At 45.4% G+C, this 19,795-nt stretch overlaps 1 protein-coding gene across 1 annotated transcript in view; it reads right to left on the bottom strand.

Moving 5' to 3' along the window:
- The window catches only part of LOC138480617 (collagen alpha-1(XXI) chain-like), a 703,399-nt gene that overhangs the window by 251,021 nt on the left and 432,583 nt on the right, over positions 1-19,795 (bottom strand). Inside the window, exons 13-15 of the mRNA XM_069612315.1 lie at positions 14,468-14,512; positions 12,468-12,521; positions 11,724-11,777 (exon numbers count right to left, since the gene is read on the bottom strand). Coding sequence (XP_069468416.1) covers positions 11,724-11,777; positions 12,468-12,521; positions 14,468-14,512 — 153 coding nt within the window. The remainder of the gene's footprint in view (positions 1-11,723; positions 11,778-12,467; positions 12,522-14,467; positions 14,513-19,795) is intronic.

A 19,795-nucleotide genomic window follows, 5' to 3' on the forward strand; every position in this document is an offset into this window, starting at 1 on the left:
TTTATCCCTTTCGTTGTCATTGAACATTTCCCTTATTTTCGTGATTCCTGCCTCCTCCCATCTTACATATGCCCCTTGCTCCATCCCTGGTGGGAATTGGGGATTCCGACATATGGGTGTGAAAGGGCCTAGGGAAGTGGTCATTATACCTTTACGAGTTTGGCTGTCCCACGCCTCCATTGTAGTCTTCATTATTTTGCTTATCCCTATGTTGGGGTGTCTGTGATGTCTCTGTTTCCAGAGTAGTTCCACCAGCGGTGTTCTCGCTACTGCCCTGTCTTGTTTTGCCCAAATCGGCTGTGGGTTTTCCCCCATCCATTCCCGAAGTACCTTTAGTTGCGCCGCGTGGTAATATTTCTAAAAGTGGGGAAGCGCCACCCCCCTCCCTGGTTGGTGCTGTGAGGATCGTTCTAGCTATTCTCATGGTTTTCCCTTTCCATACAAAGGATGAAATCACCTTAGATAGTGTTTTAAAAAAGGTGTTGGGGACTCCCACCGGGAGAGCCTGGAAGTAGTATAGGAGTTTAGGGAGGATGGTCATCTTGACTGGTTGTATTCTGCCCCACCAGGAAATCATCAGCGGGTTCCATCTTTCCAGGTCTCTGCATATGTTTGCGAGAAGTTGTGGGTAGTTTTCCCCGTACAGTTGGCCTACCGGGTGTGTTAAGGTTATCCCCAGGTATTTTATGCCCTCTGCTGCAATCTTAAGGTCTAGTAATTTAGCTTCTCCTTCTATTTTTTCCCGATCTCACGCCAGTATTAGGATTTCCGATTTTTTTCTGTTAATCTTTATGCCTGAGATGGCCCCAAAGTCTTCTAGCTCCCTTACCACTACCGCTAATGTTCTCCCCGGGTCTTCTATGGTTATTAGCATGTCATTCGCGTATGCTATGACTTTGTGTTGCATTCCTGCCATTTCGATCCCTTTAATGTGGGTGGACTGCCTTATTTTCATTAGCAGGGGTACCTAGAAAGATAGCATACAGTAAAGGGGAGAGCGGGCAACCTGGCTTTGTTCCCCTTGAGATTATTACCCTTTCTGTTACCTCCCCGTTGATGGCTACTCTACTAATTGGGGAGCTATAGTTCGCTTTCACTCTTGCAATATACTGCTCCCCAAAACCCATGCATTTTAAGACATTAAATAACATCAACAATTCCACCCGGTGAAAAGCCTTTTCGGCATCTACAGAGAGTAGTATCGCCGGGGTGCGTGTTATGCCTATATTTTCCACTGGGTGAATGAGCCTCCTGAGGTTGTCATGGGTTTGTCTGCCCGGGATGAAGCCCGATTGATCTAGGTTGATCAGTTTTGGGAGGAGCGGGGATAACCTTGTGGCTAGGATTTTTGTGTGTATCTTTGCATCTAGATTTATCAGGGAGATTGGTCTATACGATGCGGGGTATGTCATTTTGTGGAAGACTAGCACCTTCGATTCATTCATTGTGGGGGTCACGTTGCCGCTATCTTTAAATGAGTTTAGGAGCCTTGTTAAGACGGGGATTAGCTGGTCCGCATATTTTTTATAAAATGGGGCCGAGAAGCCATCTGGACCAGGTGCTTTATTTATTGGGAGTTCAAGTATTGCTTTCCTAACTTCCTCTTCCCTTATCGGGCTCTCCAGGGCCAGTCTATCTTCTTCTGGAATTTGTGGGATGGGGAGGGATTCTAAATATGTGTCCTGTGCTTCTACATCCGGACGATCTGTGATGTAGAGCTTCTGGTAGTATTCTCCAAATGCCTCCCCAATGTCTTGTGTGTGCGATAGTAGTTCCCCTTTCGTGTTTCATATGCTCTAAATCGTTGTGTCTTTCTGTTTCGCGCAGAGTTGCCTTGCTAGGAGCCTGTCTGCTTTGTTCGCTTTTATGTAATATCTTTGTTTTAGATAGAGTAGATTCCTCTGTAAGCCTTTTGAGCGCAGCATGTCTAGTTGGCCCTGCGTGTGTCTCAGTGTTTTCTTTAATGCCCTAGTGGGGTAGGTCAGTATTTTCTCTTGTATTTCTCCTATTGAGGTCTCCAGTTCCTTTTCCCACCTGTACCTCTGTTTCTCCTTTGTAATTTTCATCGCGACCATTTTCCCCCGGATGACTGCTTTGAACGCCTCCCAGAACGTGCCCAAGGAAACTTCCCCAGTATCGTTGTGAGTGAAGCATTCTTCTATCATTTCCCTTATGGATTCCCCTGCTATCGGGTCTTGGATTAAGTCCTGGGGTAGCCTCCACCTCCAAAGCCCATTTGTTTTCCCCGGGAAGTTCAGCTCAAGCCACAGCGGTGCATGGTCCGAAAGTGCAATAGCTCCCAGCTACACAATTTGTATCTTACCCATGAGGCCCACCAATACCCAGAAATAGTCTATCCTAGACATAGAGTTGTGCACATGAGAGAAGTATGTATACCCCCTTTGTTCCCCCTTCAGTTCCCTCCATACATCGTTTAGGGCCATGTGGTCCATCTGTTGTTTGAGGCGTTTTGAAGGTGCCCCTTGGCCATGCACATTCCCTGTGCTTCTATCTATTTGTGGGTTCCATGCCATATTGAGATCTCCTCCCAGTATCACCTCCCCCCTTGCAAAGCCTTCTAGCTTCCCCAGGAGATCCTTAAGGAAGCCATCCTGCCCCGTATTTGGTGCATATACTGATGCGAGGGTGATGCGGTGTCCTTGGGCCTCATTACGACCCTGGCGCTAAGGGATTACCGGTACCGGTAAGGGTACCGGTAATCCCATAACACCTGATTACGAGGTCCCTTTGCGGGTTCCCACCTTAACGGCTGGTTTTACCAGCCGTTAAGGAATGGACCCGCAAAGGGACCTTGGTGCTAATTACGGTACTGCAATTCGCAGTACCGTAATTGCCGCCTTCCCCATTCCCATTATGCCCTATGGGTCAAAAATGGAATGGGTGGTACTTCCCCATTTCACCATGGCGGACTCGTTACAATATTGGCAGCAACCATGGTGCTAATAGCGCCATGGTAAAGCGCTGGTGTTGTAATGAGGGCCCTTCTATTACCGCATTGGCAAAGGCATACCTCCCCTCTTTATCGGTGAGTATATCTTCCAGTTTGGCTTCTCCCCCTTCCCTTATCGCTATCAACACCCCTGCTCTTTTTTCGGTTGAAGTTGCTTGCAACCATATTTTGTATCCCCTTATGCGGGTTTTCGGTGTGTCCCTCGTTCTGACATGTGTTTCTTGGAGCATAAGTATGTCCGCTCTTTCCCTTTTGATCTGTTTCTCCAGTTTTACCCGTTTCATTGGGTGATTCATACCCCTTATGTTGAAGGTTAAAATGCGTATCTTCCCCATTTTGTTATGCATTCGTGCTTAATTCTTGGATCCCCTGCCTTGCCCATTTCTCCTGTTTCATGCTCCAGCCCCCCCTCCCCTTCCCTTTAACTCCCCCCAAATAATAAACATAAACCAAACAACTTGCCCCCGAGTTGGGCGAGGGTTCCTACTGTTGCTAGGGCATTGCGCCCATCGCTCCCTGCCCACCATACCCTCAGGGGAAATGTTTGTGGGGGATCCTAAACCCCACATTTTCATCTGTCCTTACCGAATTCCAAGACGGTGGGTCCTTCCCGGGCTGCCGTCTCTGTGTAGCTTGTAGCAGTTCATTTCATTCCTCCGGCCCCCTGCGGGATCCTTGTTTAGCTGTCGCCCTACATGTGCCCTCGTCGTTCCTTCTTTATTGGTTCTTTCATGATAGTTTCTTGCGGCCTTCCCTTCCCGTGTTTGGCCTCTTCTGTTTGATCGTTTCCCAGCCTCTTGGTTGTCTCAATCGTTCTCCCCTTCGTTTAGGCTCTTCCGATTCCTCTACACCTTCCTGGATTCCCATTATATTGAGGCCTTCTTCCCATGTGGTCGCTCTTCTCTGTTTCCCCTCCCATGTGAACATCAGTCCAAATGGGAAGGTCCATTTGTAGCGGATTTCTTTCGCCACCAATGCCTTGACCAGCGGGGCCTTCGCTCTTCTTTTTTGCAGGGTCACCAGAGATAAGTCCTGATATAATTGTATTTCTTGCCCGTTCATTCTAATATGCTCCATTTCCCTTGCCTTCCTCAATATCTGTTCTTTTTGTGGATATGAGGAGAGAGCTACTAGGACATCCCGTGGTCTTTCTACCAGTGCCCCCGATCTCTTAGGCCCAACCCTGTGGACTCGGTCCACTATAATTATTTCTGTCTCTGGGGCGTCTAGGACATCTCTAAACAACTCCTTCACTGCCATCTTGAGGTCTTTGTCAAGGACAGATTCCGCCATATTTTTGATGCGTATGTTGGACCGTCTGGAGCGGTTCTCCAGGTCCTCGCATTGAATTTCCAGGTTTTGGGTGAGTCTCACCAAGTGTTCTTGTGTTTCGCTAACCTGTTGTGTTTCTTCTTCGACACTCTGGATTGTTCTTTCAATTATGTCCGTTCTCTCCTCTAATTTGGCCATGTCTACTTTCATGCCTTGTACTACCTGCTTCATGCATTTTTCGTGGTCGTGAATTGTTCCTGTACTGTGGACATGAATTTGTCTTGAAGGTCCTGTAACCATGCTTGCATATCCTCTCTCGAGGGCAGTTGTTGGTGTTGGGTAGAGATGTCGCCCTCCCCTTGTGGGTCTTCCTGGGATTTTCCTCTAGGTTGTGATGAGTTGTCCGACGACCACATTTGCAGGATGCTTGCGTCCTGTTTTGAGGTTTGTGTGTCTGTTGCGTGACGTTGCCTTTCCCTTTGGCTCTTGACATGTTATATTGTCTTTCTTGGGGTGCTTTATTCCTTCGTGTTATATGTAGGATCTTGTCCTAGGATGGGTCTGGGCTTGTGCGTTCTGTTTCGCCCATACCCCTTTTGGTGGCCCACTTCCTGTGGGCTGGTGTGTGCTGGTCTGTTCCAGGTCTCTTCTTCCCCCTTTTGCTTGGGCGGATTCCCCGCCGGGGCATTCCTCTTGTTCTCCCTTTCCCCTTAAGTGGGGTTCCCCTATATGTGCTTTTTATGTAGTTGTGGGGGCTGGCCTTTTAAGGTTGCTGGTTTGTGGGGCGGCTGATTGCCGGCTGCGGTATGGTGATCTGTGGGCGGGAGTCCCTTCGCGCCCTCCTTTTTGCTTTCTTGTCTATTCTCTTGCCGTCCCTTTGGTGCTGGGGCTACTTCCCTGTGCCCTGTTTCTTATGGGCTTCTCTTGGGTTGTGGGGCGGGCGGGAGTGGGGGGCCATCTGGAGCGCGAGGGAGAGCACCGGGAGATCTCCTCTGCCCGAGCTTGCAGCGCCTCTATCACGTTGTCTGTGTCCCCTCGCCTTGGGGGCTTCTCACCTCTGCTATTTGCTTGCTGGATCTTCCGAGTGGCCCCTGCTTTGTCTGTCGGAGCGGTCCGCCCCAGACTCTGCCGTCTGCACCTCCGAGTCCCTGCTCACCTGTGCAGACCTCCGTCTGGAGGGGCTCGCTGCGGCTCTCTGATGCTTCCTCCCGTCTGCTGGTGTCCCGATGCAGATACTTCCCTTGGTGCTGCTCAGATCGTCGCTGCGGGGGCATTGGGCACCCCACGAAGCTAGCGCCTCCGCTGTCCCGGAGGTGGGGGTGTTATGGAGTCTCTTCCGGTGGGGGGGACCGCCGGCCCCCTCTATTCCACTGCTGGGCCCTGACTCCTCCTCCGGCCCCTTCTCCCGTATCCGGCTCCAGACAAGATCTCTGTTCTTCCCGATGGGGGAGGGGAAGTTTGTTCCCTGTCCCCGTCTGGCCTGCTGCTGCGGTCCGGGGCTGTGGTGATTTTGCTGGGGGGGTTTTTATACTGGTAGGAGTGTGTTCACTCTGGTCTGCTCACGGCTGCTTCGCTAGTTGTGCTTGTTTTTGGTGGCCCGGGCCGAGAGCGTCTCAAGCGCATCTCTTCACCCCGAGCGGCCATCTTGGACTCCCCACAAATACCTTTTCTGAGTCGGAAGACACGAAACTCAGGGGCATATGAACTCTCTCAGCCAATCCCAATGCTGGATGCCGCCTTGTGCGGTTAAGCCTGGGAGAGATTTCTGGGCCAAAGTAGTTCTGATCCTGATGTATTTGGCCCAGGTGCCAATGAGCAAGCTCTTTGGTCAGGGTTGAGATTTGTACCTTCTATGGTCACATATCCACTTCCAAATTCTATGTAGTCTAATGCACACATCCTGCATAGGCAGCTCACGCTATATTTTCTCACTATGGGAGGCTAAGTATTGCTACACCTTGATAGCCTAAATCCAAATATGGCACTGCACTGTCATACTGTCACACTGTGAACTAAAATAAAGTGTAGCATGATATGACATGGAACAAACTCTTAATAATAACCATTTTGACCACAAGGTGCCAGGCCTCTTTAATTTGACCATTCCATCCCCTTAGCTTCTGTTGCCAACAACATCCACATGTATGCACAGTCTATTCTTGACTACGCCACTCTTGACTTCGGCATTGCGGCCGCAGAATTAACATTCTGTTGTTTGACTTGGGGGACAAAGTATAGAGATGCCCAGGCAAATAACTGTGGAAGACACACGGGACACCGTGGATGATTCCTAGAAGGACATCCAATAGCTAATAAGTTATTACACCAACCTTGAGGGAGAAAATACCCATCAGGTAACCAGAGCTAGAAGCAAGTTATCAGAATCTGCTGGGCTCACAGAGAGAGAGATATGAAAATAGACTGAATACTAATGCATCTTATAAGGAGTGGCAGGCACACAATTATTGCAACAAATACCAGTGATTGATAGATTTGATATTGATTACCAGCCTTGAGAAAGACCAGTGGTGGAAACACGGGTCGGCTGGTCTGTGGCTTTGAAAATTAAATTGACATTTTTGAGACCTACTAACTCTACTTTATTATTGCTGGACTATTATATCTGAGGAGACAGGGGACTGTATTATGATATATTCAATCATGTACCCAATCGTGAGAGTTAATGTATGAACCGTGACAGGGGGTCAAACATGGTGAGCACAGATCACTGGTTTAACTTCGTAGCCCAGGCAAATAAGACAGCAAACTTAAAGGATTGCCAGAGCACATGTCCTCTTGGGGCCTGTAACTATTTTAGTGTGCTATCCATCTTTAAACAAGGGTACCAGTAAGTAGGCACTTGAAAGTGCCTGATACGCTGATGCGTCTTTAGTTCTCTTTTCCCATCGACATGGGAGTCACTCTTTAAGAGTAAACTGTGGCTTGGATTTGGTGACCTCACTGCAAATTGTGAAATTAGATTTGGTCACACTCACACAGTAAACACAAGTATAATGTACAAGTCTCCGGAGGATAGCTCAGGGGCAACATGCTCGCCTTGGAAGCAAGACAACACGGAGCAACACAGGTTCGATCCCCAGGTCTGCGCTTAGAAACCTGCGGGTATTTACGCGCTTAGACCCGCTGGGTCTTAAGCGTGTTTTAAATAACCTATCATATCATCCCAGGGGGTTTATGTTCTGTGCGCTCCATTAATTAGTCCTTCTTCCGCTTGGATCATTTCACTTGTACCAGGTAGGATACTTTTTTCATCTGCATTCACGCTATTCCATCAGTTCCATAAGATTTGGCAAATACTTCTTCTCTAACTGCTAAATGCTGTTATTACTTTTTTCTATTTTCACACTGCAGTGATCTACAGGATTATAAGGCAAAAGCTCTTACAAATGTTTATTACACGCCTAACCTTTGACTCTTTTAATAACATTCATAGACCATTCTCTCTGAACAAATCCATTAGGTATCATTGGTTTTCTTCATGAAAACGGAGTTCCTAGTACAATTCCACCAAAAATTCAAGAATTTAACACAGGGAATGAACGTGGGTGGAAAACATGACCCGTGGAGATGTTTCTTTTTCCTGAAAACCATCCTTTCAAGTCTACTATCAAATAAGTTTCTTTGCAAATATGAATAATCTGAAGACTCCTATTCTGCAGTATATTTCACTGCAGGTTTAATTAATTAATTAATTACATTTATAAAGCGCTCACACAGCCCGCAGGCATCGAGGCGCTGTTACAGGAATAGTGTTTTTGTCTTAGTTACGTATTTATAACGCGCTTAAACACCCAGAGGTTTCTAAGCGCGGACCCGGGGATCGAACCTGTGTTGCTTCATGTCGTCTTGCTTCCAGGTTTAGATTTAAGAAGGAAGCGAGAGAGAAAAAGGAGAGATGCAGAGAGAGCAAGAAATAGCGAGAAAGACGACAGAGAACAAAAGAGTGAAATCCATAGAGACAGAAGACAGAGAACAAGAAAGAGAAATCCAGGACAGAAGAGACAGAGTCAAAGCCATGCTCCTACAGCCTTAACCCCTCCGTGACAGCTGCTTCTTCCAGCGATTTGACTAAGAGGGCGTGGCGCTATATAGATAAAATGCAATTTAAAAAGAAATACATTGTGAAAGAAAAGAGGCAGAGAAAAGAGACAGTGGGACGATGACTATTGGGTAGCCTCTTATCATGGCCGAAATGACGCTTCTATACAAATCCCTTTTTTATGTTTACTTTAATCTTACATGACCCAAACACAGAATTTCTGCTCCCGCTGGAGTCAGTTCTAGTGTGAAAATATGACACACATAACGACTTCACTGTCACATGCCTCAGACAGAGGCATCATATCTTATTATTGTGCGTGTAGATCTGTTTGCAGCTGTGCCTTCAGCGCCCCACCACCCTTTTCAGGTACTGCAAGTGAATCTATGCATAGCATGTGAATCTAGGATGGAGGGGGCCCCTCCGATTTACGTTCATAACTTCTTCTAGAGACGGACTATACCAAAAAAAGACCATTGAAGTTTTTTTCACCAATCTTGCAGTTCTTTGTTTCCAGGCTGGCAATGGCAAAGCTTCTGTCTGTGAATTTCCTCGGCTAGGCAGAGTGGCGTTTTGGCAATGCCGGCTGTCCTTAACAGGATGCCTGCTTGAAGTCAGAAAGGGCAGTTCCTTGAGAAGGGGGTGAAGTGGTTAATTTATTATAGTCCTGGGAGGAGGCTTGCAGCAGCGAACAGAGGAGCTTTGAAGGGCCACTACAACCAAAAGACTTGGGGGTAAGAAACCTGCATGTACTGGTACATTGTATACCTCTCACTCCGCAGTCTGCGGATATACAGAAACGCAGTTTTCCTACATGTCGCGGCAGTACTCTACTCCATGTAGCTAACAATGTTCCCGAGCAATGCAAAGGGCAAAAAGGGCATCGGCTCTGGATCTTCGGGCACCCGGCGCGCACTGCCATGTCGCGGGACCGCCCCCTTTATTACAATACATGTGCAACGGCAGAACTTTGCCGTCACGCCACTTGACAGTATCACACTCTACTCCATTTAGCTAACAATGTTCCTGAGCAATTCACTGCATGGGCAAAAGGGAATCGGGTCTGGATCTTGAGGACAGAGATTCATGCCTACCCAAAGCATGCAACGCCAAGCTAGCAGCAGCTCAGCACCTAACAAAACTAGTTAGAGGAGGGATCTTAACTTTGTATGATTCCAAGAGACAATCTAGAAGACTAGCATTCCTGGAAGCCCAGGGGAAACCACTGGGGAGGGGGTTTGAACTGACACACCATTGGGAGCAATGCTCTCAACTGGGCTGCCTGAATGCTCTTGAGGCCAGAAAGGAGTTTTAAGGGGCTGATTATAGTAGTGTAGTCCACTGGAATACTCTTAGTCTGAGGGGGGCTCTTCTGGGCGTTAACATGCATAACCCAGCCCTGTGTGTCATTCTTCAGCTGGGCTGCAGATCTCTTGTCCTCTTAGGAGGTCAGCAGGGGGTTCTTAGGTTCAGCTGATCTGTAGCGCCTCCTTACCAGAGTACATGTGCATGTGTATTTTGGACGCTACATCACTTTCCATGAACAAGTACCACTTGCATCTATTATCCATTTGGGCATTTTGTGGGGTGCTACATGCCACCTTCCGGCTGCTTCAAAGGCATTGTACAAAGCAACAGGACAATGTGTACCGAAAAAGATGACAAATGAGCAAAACACAGATAAATCCGAAAAATGCTATTCGGTTAGACACTCCTACATTTGGGAAGGAGAATACAAAAATAAACATGACAAGGGTGGAACACAGTTACGCATATGTGCAATAAGGGGGGGGAACCCCACTATAAAAGCAAAACAAAATGAAGGTGTACATAAGAAAACGCAATGGGCCTGATTACGAGGAGTGCGGTAGAGGGTTAACCAGGCGTCCTCAGCGCGAACGGCTAGCAGACCAGGATGCTAAAAACGGGCCCGTCATTAACGGGTCCGTTGTTAGCATCCTCCCATTCCCACTGAGCCCTATGGGGGCTCAAATGGGAATGGGGATGTACCGGGTCCGGCTTCCAGGTATAGGGAATTACCGGGCCATCCAAGGTTGGAATGGCCTGGTATTTCCCCATTCCTGGAACCCGGACCTGGTACCCAGTATGGGGGTAGCCATGCCGCTAAAAGCAGCATGGCTACCTCCCTACTCGTAATGAGCCCAATGTCATGTTAACATTTTCAATGAAGAAAACATTGATCATAACAGAGCGAGATAATATGCTCATGCAGCTTAACATGGCAAGGCTTCCCATAGCATACAAAGCCTAAAAAAACAGAGCATTGCACAGCAGTGCATGGCATAATTAGGGCATCAGAGCATAATCGCATGCCATAACCTAGCGCACCATCCGATTTCGGATTGGGCTCGGCGATCCACCTGGGGCATCAACCCTCTTCTGACTCAGGCAGGGGATCAGGGGGCATATGGGGGCAGGCCATAGCTGGATGGGGCACCGCCTGAGGTATGCTGTGCCAGCCCTTTGTTATGGTGGAGATTGGAAGGGGATGGCACCTATCCTTTCACCTCTTCCCTCCCTTACTTCATATTTTATTGCTTACCATTCAGAACTGCTTCATTTATTTTACCTCGTAAGCAACACATATACTTAGGACATTTCTCCTTGGCCTTGGACAACCTATTTATCAAGACCTTTTAAAAAGACATGCTCCCATCCATTGGGAGGACCCTGGTCGAACCTGCCCACACTATGCTTTGGCTACCCCAAGCACATCTCAAGACCCCCACACTCCCAAACGTTACACATATATTTAATATACCGCAATCTCCACCTATCGATCACCTGCTTAAACTGTGGTATACTAATTGACCTTTTCACAATTCACCTCAGGAGAATTGACCTCGGGAGAATTGACCTAACTTAGACATATATGTGGGGGAAAACCCCCACAATCCCCCACCCAATCCCCTTATATTATTTTTAATACAAAACCAACCCAATACATATATAAAATAACTAAAATAATATAAAGGTCAATTGTGCAGAAGGTCAATTAGCACCACTATAATTAGGCCAATTGTGCAAAAGGTCAATTGTAAAAGGTCAATTTGGGTAATACCACTTACACACCTTCTCATACTCTGCACCAGCGTTTACTTCTGCACATCTATTTTCTTATTTTACGCCATTTTCTTATCAATGCATCGTAAGTAGTCTAAGGTCCTGCTGTCCCTGGGCGGGACTTAATGCACCTTAAATCGGACAAGGCTTACGCGCTTTGAGACTACTACAGTGGCAATCTGGTACAGCATAAAACCAACTAATAACAGCAATGAAAATGCTACATTTGCGGATGCAAGTTGCTATTTGTTACGCGGGCACCTAATTTGTGACCTTAAATCAAATGAGTATCTTGTTCTAGGAGGGCGGACTCCTTTACACCGATATTTGACTTACCGGTGGTCCTTGATGTCCATGAAATCCTTGTGTCCCTCTTTCCCCTTTGCTGCCCTACAATTGTGATATGACAAAAAATAAATGAATCTTAAAGACACAACATTGCATCTAGACAAGTCACACCCAAAGACTGCCATTAACGTTGTGCCTCTTCCTACCAAAGTGATAAGAAAGACCAAAGGGGCATTTATAGAAAAGATCCCTCAGAATCAGCTTGATATCACTTTAACCAGCGGAAACTAAGAAGACGGATGGAAGAATGGTTCAGATCAGTGGACTCTGCAGATCGTTTCTGGCTCATGTCCTAGCATGATGACCACGCCCCTGTGTGTGGCCATGAACCTATGTGTGCATGCGGCTAATCAATTATACACAAATCAAAGTTTTTAATGCTTAAGGGGTTTCAGATCTGTAAACACATAATACATAAGGTGGGGGTATTATGTTGCCTATAAACTCATTAATAGATTTGTTAAAAAGGGAATTTGTATACCAGAATGAATCCAATTGTTAATAAAAGAAAATTTCTACAACAAAAAAAACAAATTCGTTAAAAAAGTTATTTTTTATAAAAAGTAAATGCATTTGTTAAGATTTGCTCATTTGAATCCCTGGAAAAAGCTCACGCTTACTGTGTCACTGAATAGAAAAGTATTCTGATCAACCTTACGTGTTATTCACAAAAAAGGTTTGCACAGCAGTAGGGACAACAGCAAGTACTTGAAGCATGTTCATCTGCATTACCTTTTTGCCTGGAATTCCCGCTCTTCCTTCTTGCCCCGCTGGCCCTTCGGGACCCTGAAATGTAACACAACATTATTTGTCCAGCATGCACTGACATGAACTGCATTCGTCAAATGTATCCAGGTGAACAAATCACAACAGTGTGAAATCTTAATGACGTGCGCTTCCTATGAATGTTATTTGCAATTCAATGATCATTTCTGCTGCAGAATTGCTCCGGATTTGCAAAATTATGAATAACTTGTGTTGGAAGCTTGATTTATAGACGAGCGGGATACAGGAAAATACTGATATGTCTGCAGGTCTATTTTTGATACATTGTAACTCGAGCAGCCTTAACTTTGTTTTGAAAACAAAAACAGGCATGTGGTATGATTGATTACATGTAAAATGTTTTCACAGAGAAGCTACTTGCAAGGTGAATTTTTGGTGCTAATTAAAATATTTCTACAAGTCTAGTGCTGTTCAACAAGGTCCATCAGATGATTACTTCAAAATTTCAACAATAAAGGGTGTGGTTTACAATGGGATTTTCTATTGAAAAACGCTTTTGTAAATCAGGTTCATAGGATGCCCTGGAGTGCCCTTTCAACATGAAATTTATTTCACATCCCGCCCAAAGTAGAATGTTGTACCATTAGTCAAAGGAGTATATTAGGACCCAATATAACCTTCACAGCTATCAGGCCCTTGGCATCTCCAAAATGACTCAAGGACTGTACATGCTAACCACTGTGGACCCGATTCATGGAAATGTGGGGAGATATCCTACAAGAGCTGTGCGCCGAGAAGGACACTGCACGAGCCTGCGAGCAGAAAGAAAAATCTGCGCCCTGCGTATTCATGGAATTTACAGCGCAAAGTAACCGTAATCGCAAGTCGTGCCGGGAACGCCCCCAACACCCCACACGCAAAGCATGAACAGCCAGAACAGCTACCTTTGCGCGCTCCCCCAGGCGTGAATACACACACCCTTCAAACAGTGTGTGGGTCCCCCATAAGCAGGCCTGCAACTCAGGGACCCTGCACAGGGTCCCCCATAACGGTGACCCCGACAACATTGTATAAAAATATCGTAACTCAGCAATAACTCAGAACCCTGAATTAGTACACATACCCGGTAATCTGACATGCAACCCCCCCTGCATGCTGCATTTCCTACGCGCAGGTGTACTTATGCCTGCCATTGGGAGGCGAATCGTATGAAGGACTTGCGTGGTCATTTACCAGCCGTGACGTTGCACGATCGAATCCATGAATACGTCTCGTGCCACGCAATTGTGGGCGTGCGAGGGACTGCCTGCAGGCCGTCCCTCGGAATGTCAACCTTTTCGCAAGTTCTTCCCCATTTTGGTGTTCCGCCCCCCCCCCATCCCATCCTTCTGTGCAAGTCACGCACATGCTCTGCTTGGAGTCTCATGCAAGGCCCTCAACGGCTCACACAGACGTCCCGAACCAGTGTACTCCAGCAAGTCCAGGAAAAGTACAGCACATTCGATTCCATGAATCCACAAAGGCAGATTTGCACGCAATTGCTCACGCCAAGTACCCTATTTTCTGTACAGATAATTCCATGAATCGGGCCTTATGTTGTAAAGATAGTGTAACTATTGCTCACTCGGCTGAATTGACTGCATCAGCAATTGGTCCTCAGCATCACGCAGTGCAGAGTATAATTCGATAGAACAGACTCAAAATCATCCCTATTCACCTTCTTGGGTGACATTTGTCTAAAGTTGTATCCGGGAAACAATATGTGAATATCAGGACATGCCTAAATCTGACATCATAGCCCTTCCTCTTTCAGGGCAGCAACCAAAACAAAGTCATGGCCATGCCTTGAGCAGTGGAGGTTAAACCAATATATTAGTATTTGGCTCAAGAAATTGACGGGCCTCATTACAGAATACATTGAACAGACCCAAAAAAGCAGGCAGAGTTTCTTCCAGTGTTGGTAGAATTACAGGGAAAGTTACAATCTTTGTACATTGAAACTATACCTTTGCTCCTACAGCTCCTTGCGAACCCGGGAGTCCTGGTTCTCCCTGCAACACATACAATGCGATTATTTATTTTCAGCATTTTTGGCAATCAGTTTTCTGAACATACTCAACAAATGATTAATTATACATTCAAAATGTTGCTGCATCGCCTAAAGAACACTGGTATCTACCTTAAAGGAAACATGGAAAACATGAAAACAAAGACCATAATCGTGCAATTTTTATGGCAAGGCATCATCTTTTTATTTGGAAATGCAAGTTGCTTATTTAGTAAGGTTAAACATTGGATTGTATTGTACTTGTCACTTATATAGCGTCTTTTATCATTATTATAGCATCAATGCACTGGTGGTGGGAGCGCCCTCGGGGACCGAAGTCCAGAGTGTATGAAGTCACACAATAAGCTTACAATGCGTGTGTGCATTTGGCCAAATTAGGCTTATCAGGGCTGGCCAGGCTCCGGTAGACAGCACCCATAAGGTCAGGCATGTGGATGGGTGCTGAGGAGAGGAGTCAGGAGAGGGCGTGAGTGCTAGAGACTTGCTATGTGTTCAGCGTGCCTGAATATGTCATAGGTCTGTGCTGCATACTGATTTCAGAGGCGTTGAGGCATAGTCTGGTGTTAGTAGGTGGAAAATTATGTGATCAGCATGACCACATTTTTTCATAGTCCTTGCTGTATTCTGATGTGTGCGGGTAGCCATGCCTGTGGCCAGTGCGCACCCAAGTGTTGCGTTATGCGTACCTAGCAGATTTGGTGGTGATTTCCTTCATTCATTTGTAAATTCTATATGCCTTTCATCATAATTATGGTCCCAACGCACTGTTGGCTGAATTCTCTCGGAGGGACGGGAGTCAAAATTTGAAAAAATGGGAGGTGCTATTATTTATGTGTGCATTTCAGCCATTAAACTTATGTGAGGGTGGCCAAGACCGTGCTAGTCACCAATGTCTGAATGGTGTGTGGATGGGTTCAGCAGAGGTATACTAAGTACTAGACAGGGGTGGATTGTGTTTAAGGAGACAGAGCATTATTTGGGAAGCTACAATTCGAGTTTGTCATTAAAGGTAGCTTAATTCTTATGGCAGAAGTGTTGTGCAATAGTGTTTGTGTAATACATGAGTGCAAGGTGTGTGGAATTAGCCCATGATTTTCACTAAATTACAAAGGTGCGGTGTGCAGGAGCAGAAAATGGGTTAGTTGTACAAACAACAATGCCTACATCCTGGGGTCCATCTGTACACCTTGCACAATTTGGCTAAATGCAAAATATTTCTCTCTTACACAATAAGCTTAATGCGAGATATGGCTGAGTATCACAGCTGGGTTAAAAGCAGGGTAAGGATACCTTACACAATTAGGCTAAATGTGAGATAAGGCTGACTAACACAAATTGGCTAAAAGCAAGGTAAGGCTCCCTTACACAGTTAGGTTAAATGCGAGATATGGCTGACTATCACAGATGGTTAAAAGCAGGGTAAAGATACCTTACACAATTAGGCTAAATGCGGAATAAGGCTGATTAACACAAATGGGCTAAAAGAAGGGTAGGGATACCTTACAATATTAGACTAAAGGCAAGCTAGGACTGACTAATACAAAAGGGCTAAAAGCAAGGTAAGGCTCCCTTACACAGTTAGACTAAATGCAAAATAAAGCTAGATAACACAAATATGCTAAAAGCAGGGTAAGGATACCTTACACAAATAGGCTAAATGTGAGATATGGCAGACTAACAAAAATGGGCTGAAAACAAGGTAAGGCTACCCTGCACAATTAGGCTACATGCATGTAGGTATATGTTATTAGGTAGTAAGAGGGTTGAAGCCCATGGCATATTAAGGACAGAAAGAGTGGAGTAGAGAGAAGAAAAGATGAGCAACCAAGAGAGAGCATGTATTGCGGATACTATTCAAGTTAAACTAAAAAGTGATAAAAACATTCATAACAAAATAAACTCCCCAAAAAGTCACTTTAACAAGTGAAACTACAACAAGGATTCATAATTAGCCAAAAATCAAAGCGATATCAAAACAGCAAGATGGAAATCACACCTACAATTACTAAAAGTTACCACAGGAACTGGGCAAAATCAGGTTAAAAGACTAAAACAAACATAATCAAAATGTCCACTCTGCGTTCAAAGCTGTGCAGATCATTACGGTGGCCATATAGTATATAACTTATACAGAACATAGAAAATGAGCAGAGGATGACCTGAAGGGAGGACAGGGTATTTAAGATAAGAAAGGACACATTTGAAACTGCACTTTAAATTCTCCTGGAAATGCAGCTGGCACAAATAATAGTTAGTTTTGCCACACAAGTAGGGGACAGATAAGGCATTAGCTTGCACAATTAGTGTGTTTTAAAATAGAATAGATCAAGTGACAGTAAGGCGTGTACCCAAGTTAGTGGCTCACTACACAAGTAGGGCAGGGAATTGTAAGACAGATAAGGTTGCTGATACCCATAGGTAGGGCGAAATGTAATATGACAGGCATGCATCAGGAACTCGGTAGATAGAAAACAAATGTGTCCTGCAGAAGAAAATAACGTGACAAGCAGCTGCCATTTTAAAACTGCACCAAACACAGCAGAGAATTAAACCCTGCAGCTTTAAGAGGGTACCCAGTTAAGCATGCTATGTGAACAAATACATTTAATTCAGGAAAATGCTGTCCAGCTAGATGTAGCTACCTCAAAGGAATGCGAAGGCAAAATACTCTGTAGGGGAGGGTACATGGAGGAACAAGATATCATTGTGTGCATCCAACTGCCAAGGTGAATCAAGTTACGATAATACGGCAGACTATTTGAAGTCTATGGGACAAACTGAACATCCCAGGACATTTCATAAGTAGTTGGCAGATTAATGTCTCAGTGATCGGCGAGGCTTGACAGAGAAATGCGACGCGACAGAAAAGACAAGTAATTACTGCGCACGTGGTGAAAGCAGAATGATTCATAATAATAATTATTCATAAATGTGTCCAGAAGAGGATGGTGCGATTACTGTTGCAAGAAGTGGTCCTTGAGACTCGAGATATCATGGCAGGGATAACATGGGCTGTTTCATTTAAAGAAGAACAAAGGCGATACGCTTGTCTTCTTCCATCTGCATAAAACATTTCATCATGCAACCAGTTCATGGAGAGTGTAACCGCAGGTTAACCAATAAGCACATGTCTTTTTTCACAGCAGAAGTAATTTAGAGCCTACCAATAATAGTCAAGCATGATGAGGTAGCACACATTGTTATGGCATGGTTCATGGGTGGGATCTTAGATAAAGTATTGTTCAATCATTTTTAATGGACATATAAAATTATATATGTAGCTTAGTATAGGGAGCCAATGACCAGAAGCAACAGGTTTTCATGACGGTGCCATCACAATGTCTATAAAAAAAGCTGTTTCCTGCTGAGATGTGGAGAAAATCTTGAGTGAGAGCTTGGCTGTTAATCTTGTTTTTTCCACGAGTTTATATTGCAATAAAGCTGGGTTACCTTGCATTTGGCATACTGCAATCCACTCAGTATTGTCTCTTTTTTGGCAAATACCAGTTGGAGGGCTATTTGACTTTTCGAGTTCGGTTCCAGCTTGTGGACCTTGGGGTGCCCACCCTGCCACCCTCTTTTTGGACAGCGGATCGGTCAGGAGAGGAGATTTTTTCTGTTGTGCACAACTTAACAGGAAGGACAGCATGGGCCAGCTTTGGAGAGGAACCCTACCTGGTCTCCCACCGCCCAATGGAAGCAACAGGAGGGGCTGGCAAATTGAGGGTACCCCAGGACCCACAACCCTCAAATGTCCACGGAAAAGTGAGTATGCTATGTGCATGGTAACAGTTGTGGGGTGGGAAATTTATTGTATGATATTTAAGAAACTGAAGTTGATTAAGGATAGCCCTAGACAAGGGCTTGGAAGACTTGCAGTAGGGCCCCTGAGGGCCTAACCTTCTTTTGAGGGTAGAGTTAAAGAGATGGAGAGATAAGGATACCCTGGGCAAAAGAAAGAAACTGGAAGACCGTTGTATTTTATTGTGTTGCATTGTGTCTTTACTGACTAAATTGTTGATTGCCGGGATTGTGTTCTGTTCTGAGAAAGGTCCTGTAGAGGTGGGTTTTTCTTTATGTGTTGTGAGAGTAGCAAATAGTATTGTTTGGTAGAGGTTGATGGGGTAAGTATGAACATTTAGATTGTGTAAAGATTTTGTTGTTGTGACCCAGAGGTAGGTTTTGGATATTGGGGCGTGTCCCTAGACAATGAAAACGGATTTAATGTATGGTATAGATTTGAAGTGGGGAAGAGGTGTGAGTAAGAGAAAAGTGTGAGAGAATTGCAAAGACTGTTTCTGTTCTAATTATTGGTAAACTGACGATTGTTTTGCATTTTTTATTCTGTGTAAGTGCCAAGCTGCGCGCTGCTTAATAGTTGTCACCATGTCAGATACCCCAATAATTCACCTATGCAAAGCATTCCCTAGATATAGTGCCAAAATCATTAAGTATCATGCTGAGTGGGTGAAAGGGACTGCTGGGAAGATGTACCTATCGTGGCCACAAGAGGGCACTTACTGTAAAAATGTACTCCAACATATGTGCACATTCTTACACACCACACAAAAGGGCAGGAAGCTCAAGAACAGGTGAGGTTTATTAGAACTCTGGAAGGCCTTTGAGGAAGAGACAGAGGGGCCTAAGAAGGAATGGATGCTTAATATGTGTCAGGTGGAGCACGAGCAGCCCACAGCGCTGCGGCCTCCTCCCTCTGAGGAAAGAGTTTACACACAGCCAACAGCTCTGCCAGCACCAGCTGAGGCAGACGTACACACGCAATTCACAGTACTGCCTCCGTATGAGGAGAGCACACCCGCATGGACCATCCCAGGAATATACCCGGTACAAGCAGCAGCTGTAGGGTGTAGTAATCCCAGGTATGAATCCCCTGATGAGGAAAGTGCTGATAGTACGAGAAGGGTGAAATTGGTAAAAGGAAAGGCGCCATTAATGCAAATGGAGAATGAAGCATGGCACAGCTCAGAGACACAGTTAAGGGATGAGGATGTGTATAGAGAGCTACATATCCTAGAAAAGCAGCTTAGAGCAGCTAATGAAGAGCTCTGGAGAGTGAGAGGCATGCAGATAGATGGTCACAGGGCAAGAAGCGTACCCATAGGTAATGGGGATAGTGGAGAGACTACGATGGAACCAGAGGAATGGGTAGGAGGAAAAATATTGTTGAAACTCGATGGGAAAGACACAGAAAATAATTATGTGAAGGTAGTGGAGTATGAAGAAATGAAGGAAGCAGCCAGGGAGA

The sequence above is a fragment of the Ambystoma mexicanum genome, chromosome 5p, assembly GCF_040938575.1.
Source record: "Ambystoma mexicanum isolate Mex_15411 chromosome 5p, UKY_AmexF1_1, whole genome shotgun sequence".
Classification (NCBI taxonomy): domain Eukaryota; kingdom Metazoa; phylum Chordata; class Amphibia; order Caudata; family Ambystomatidae; genus Ambystoma; species Ambystoma mexicanum.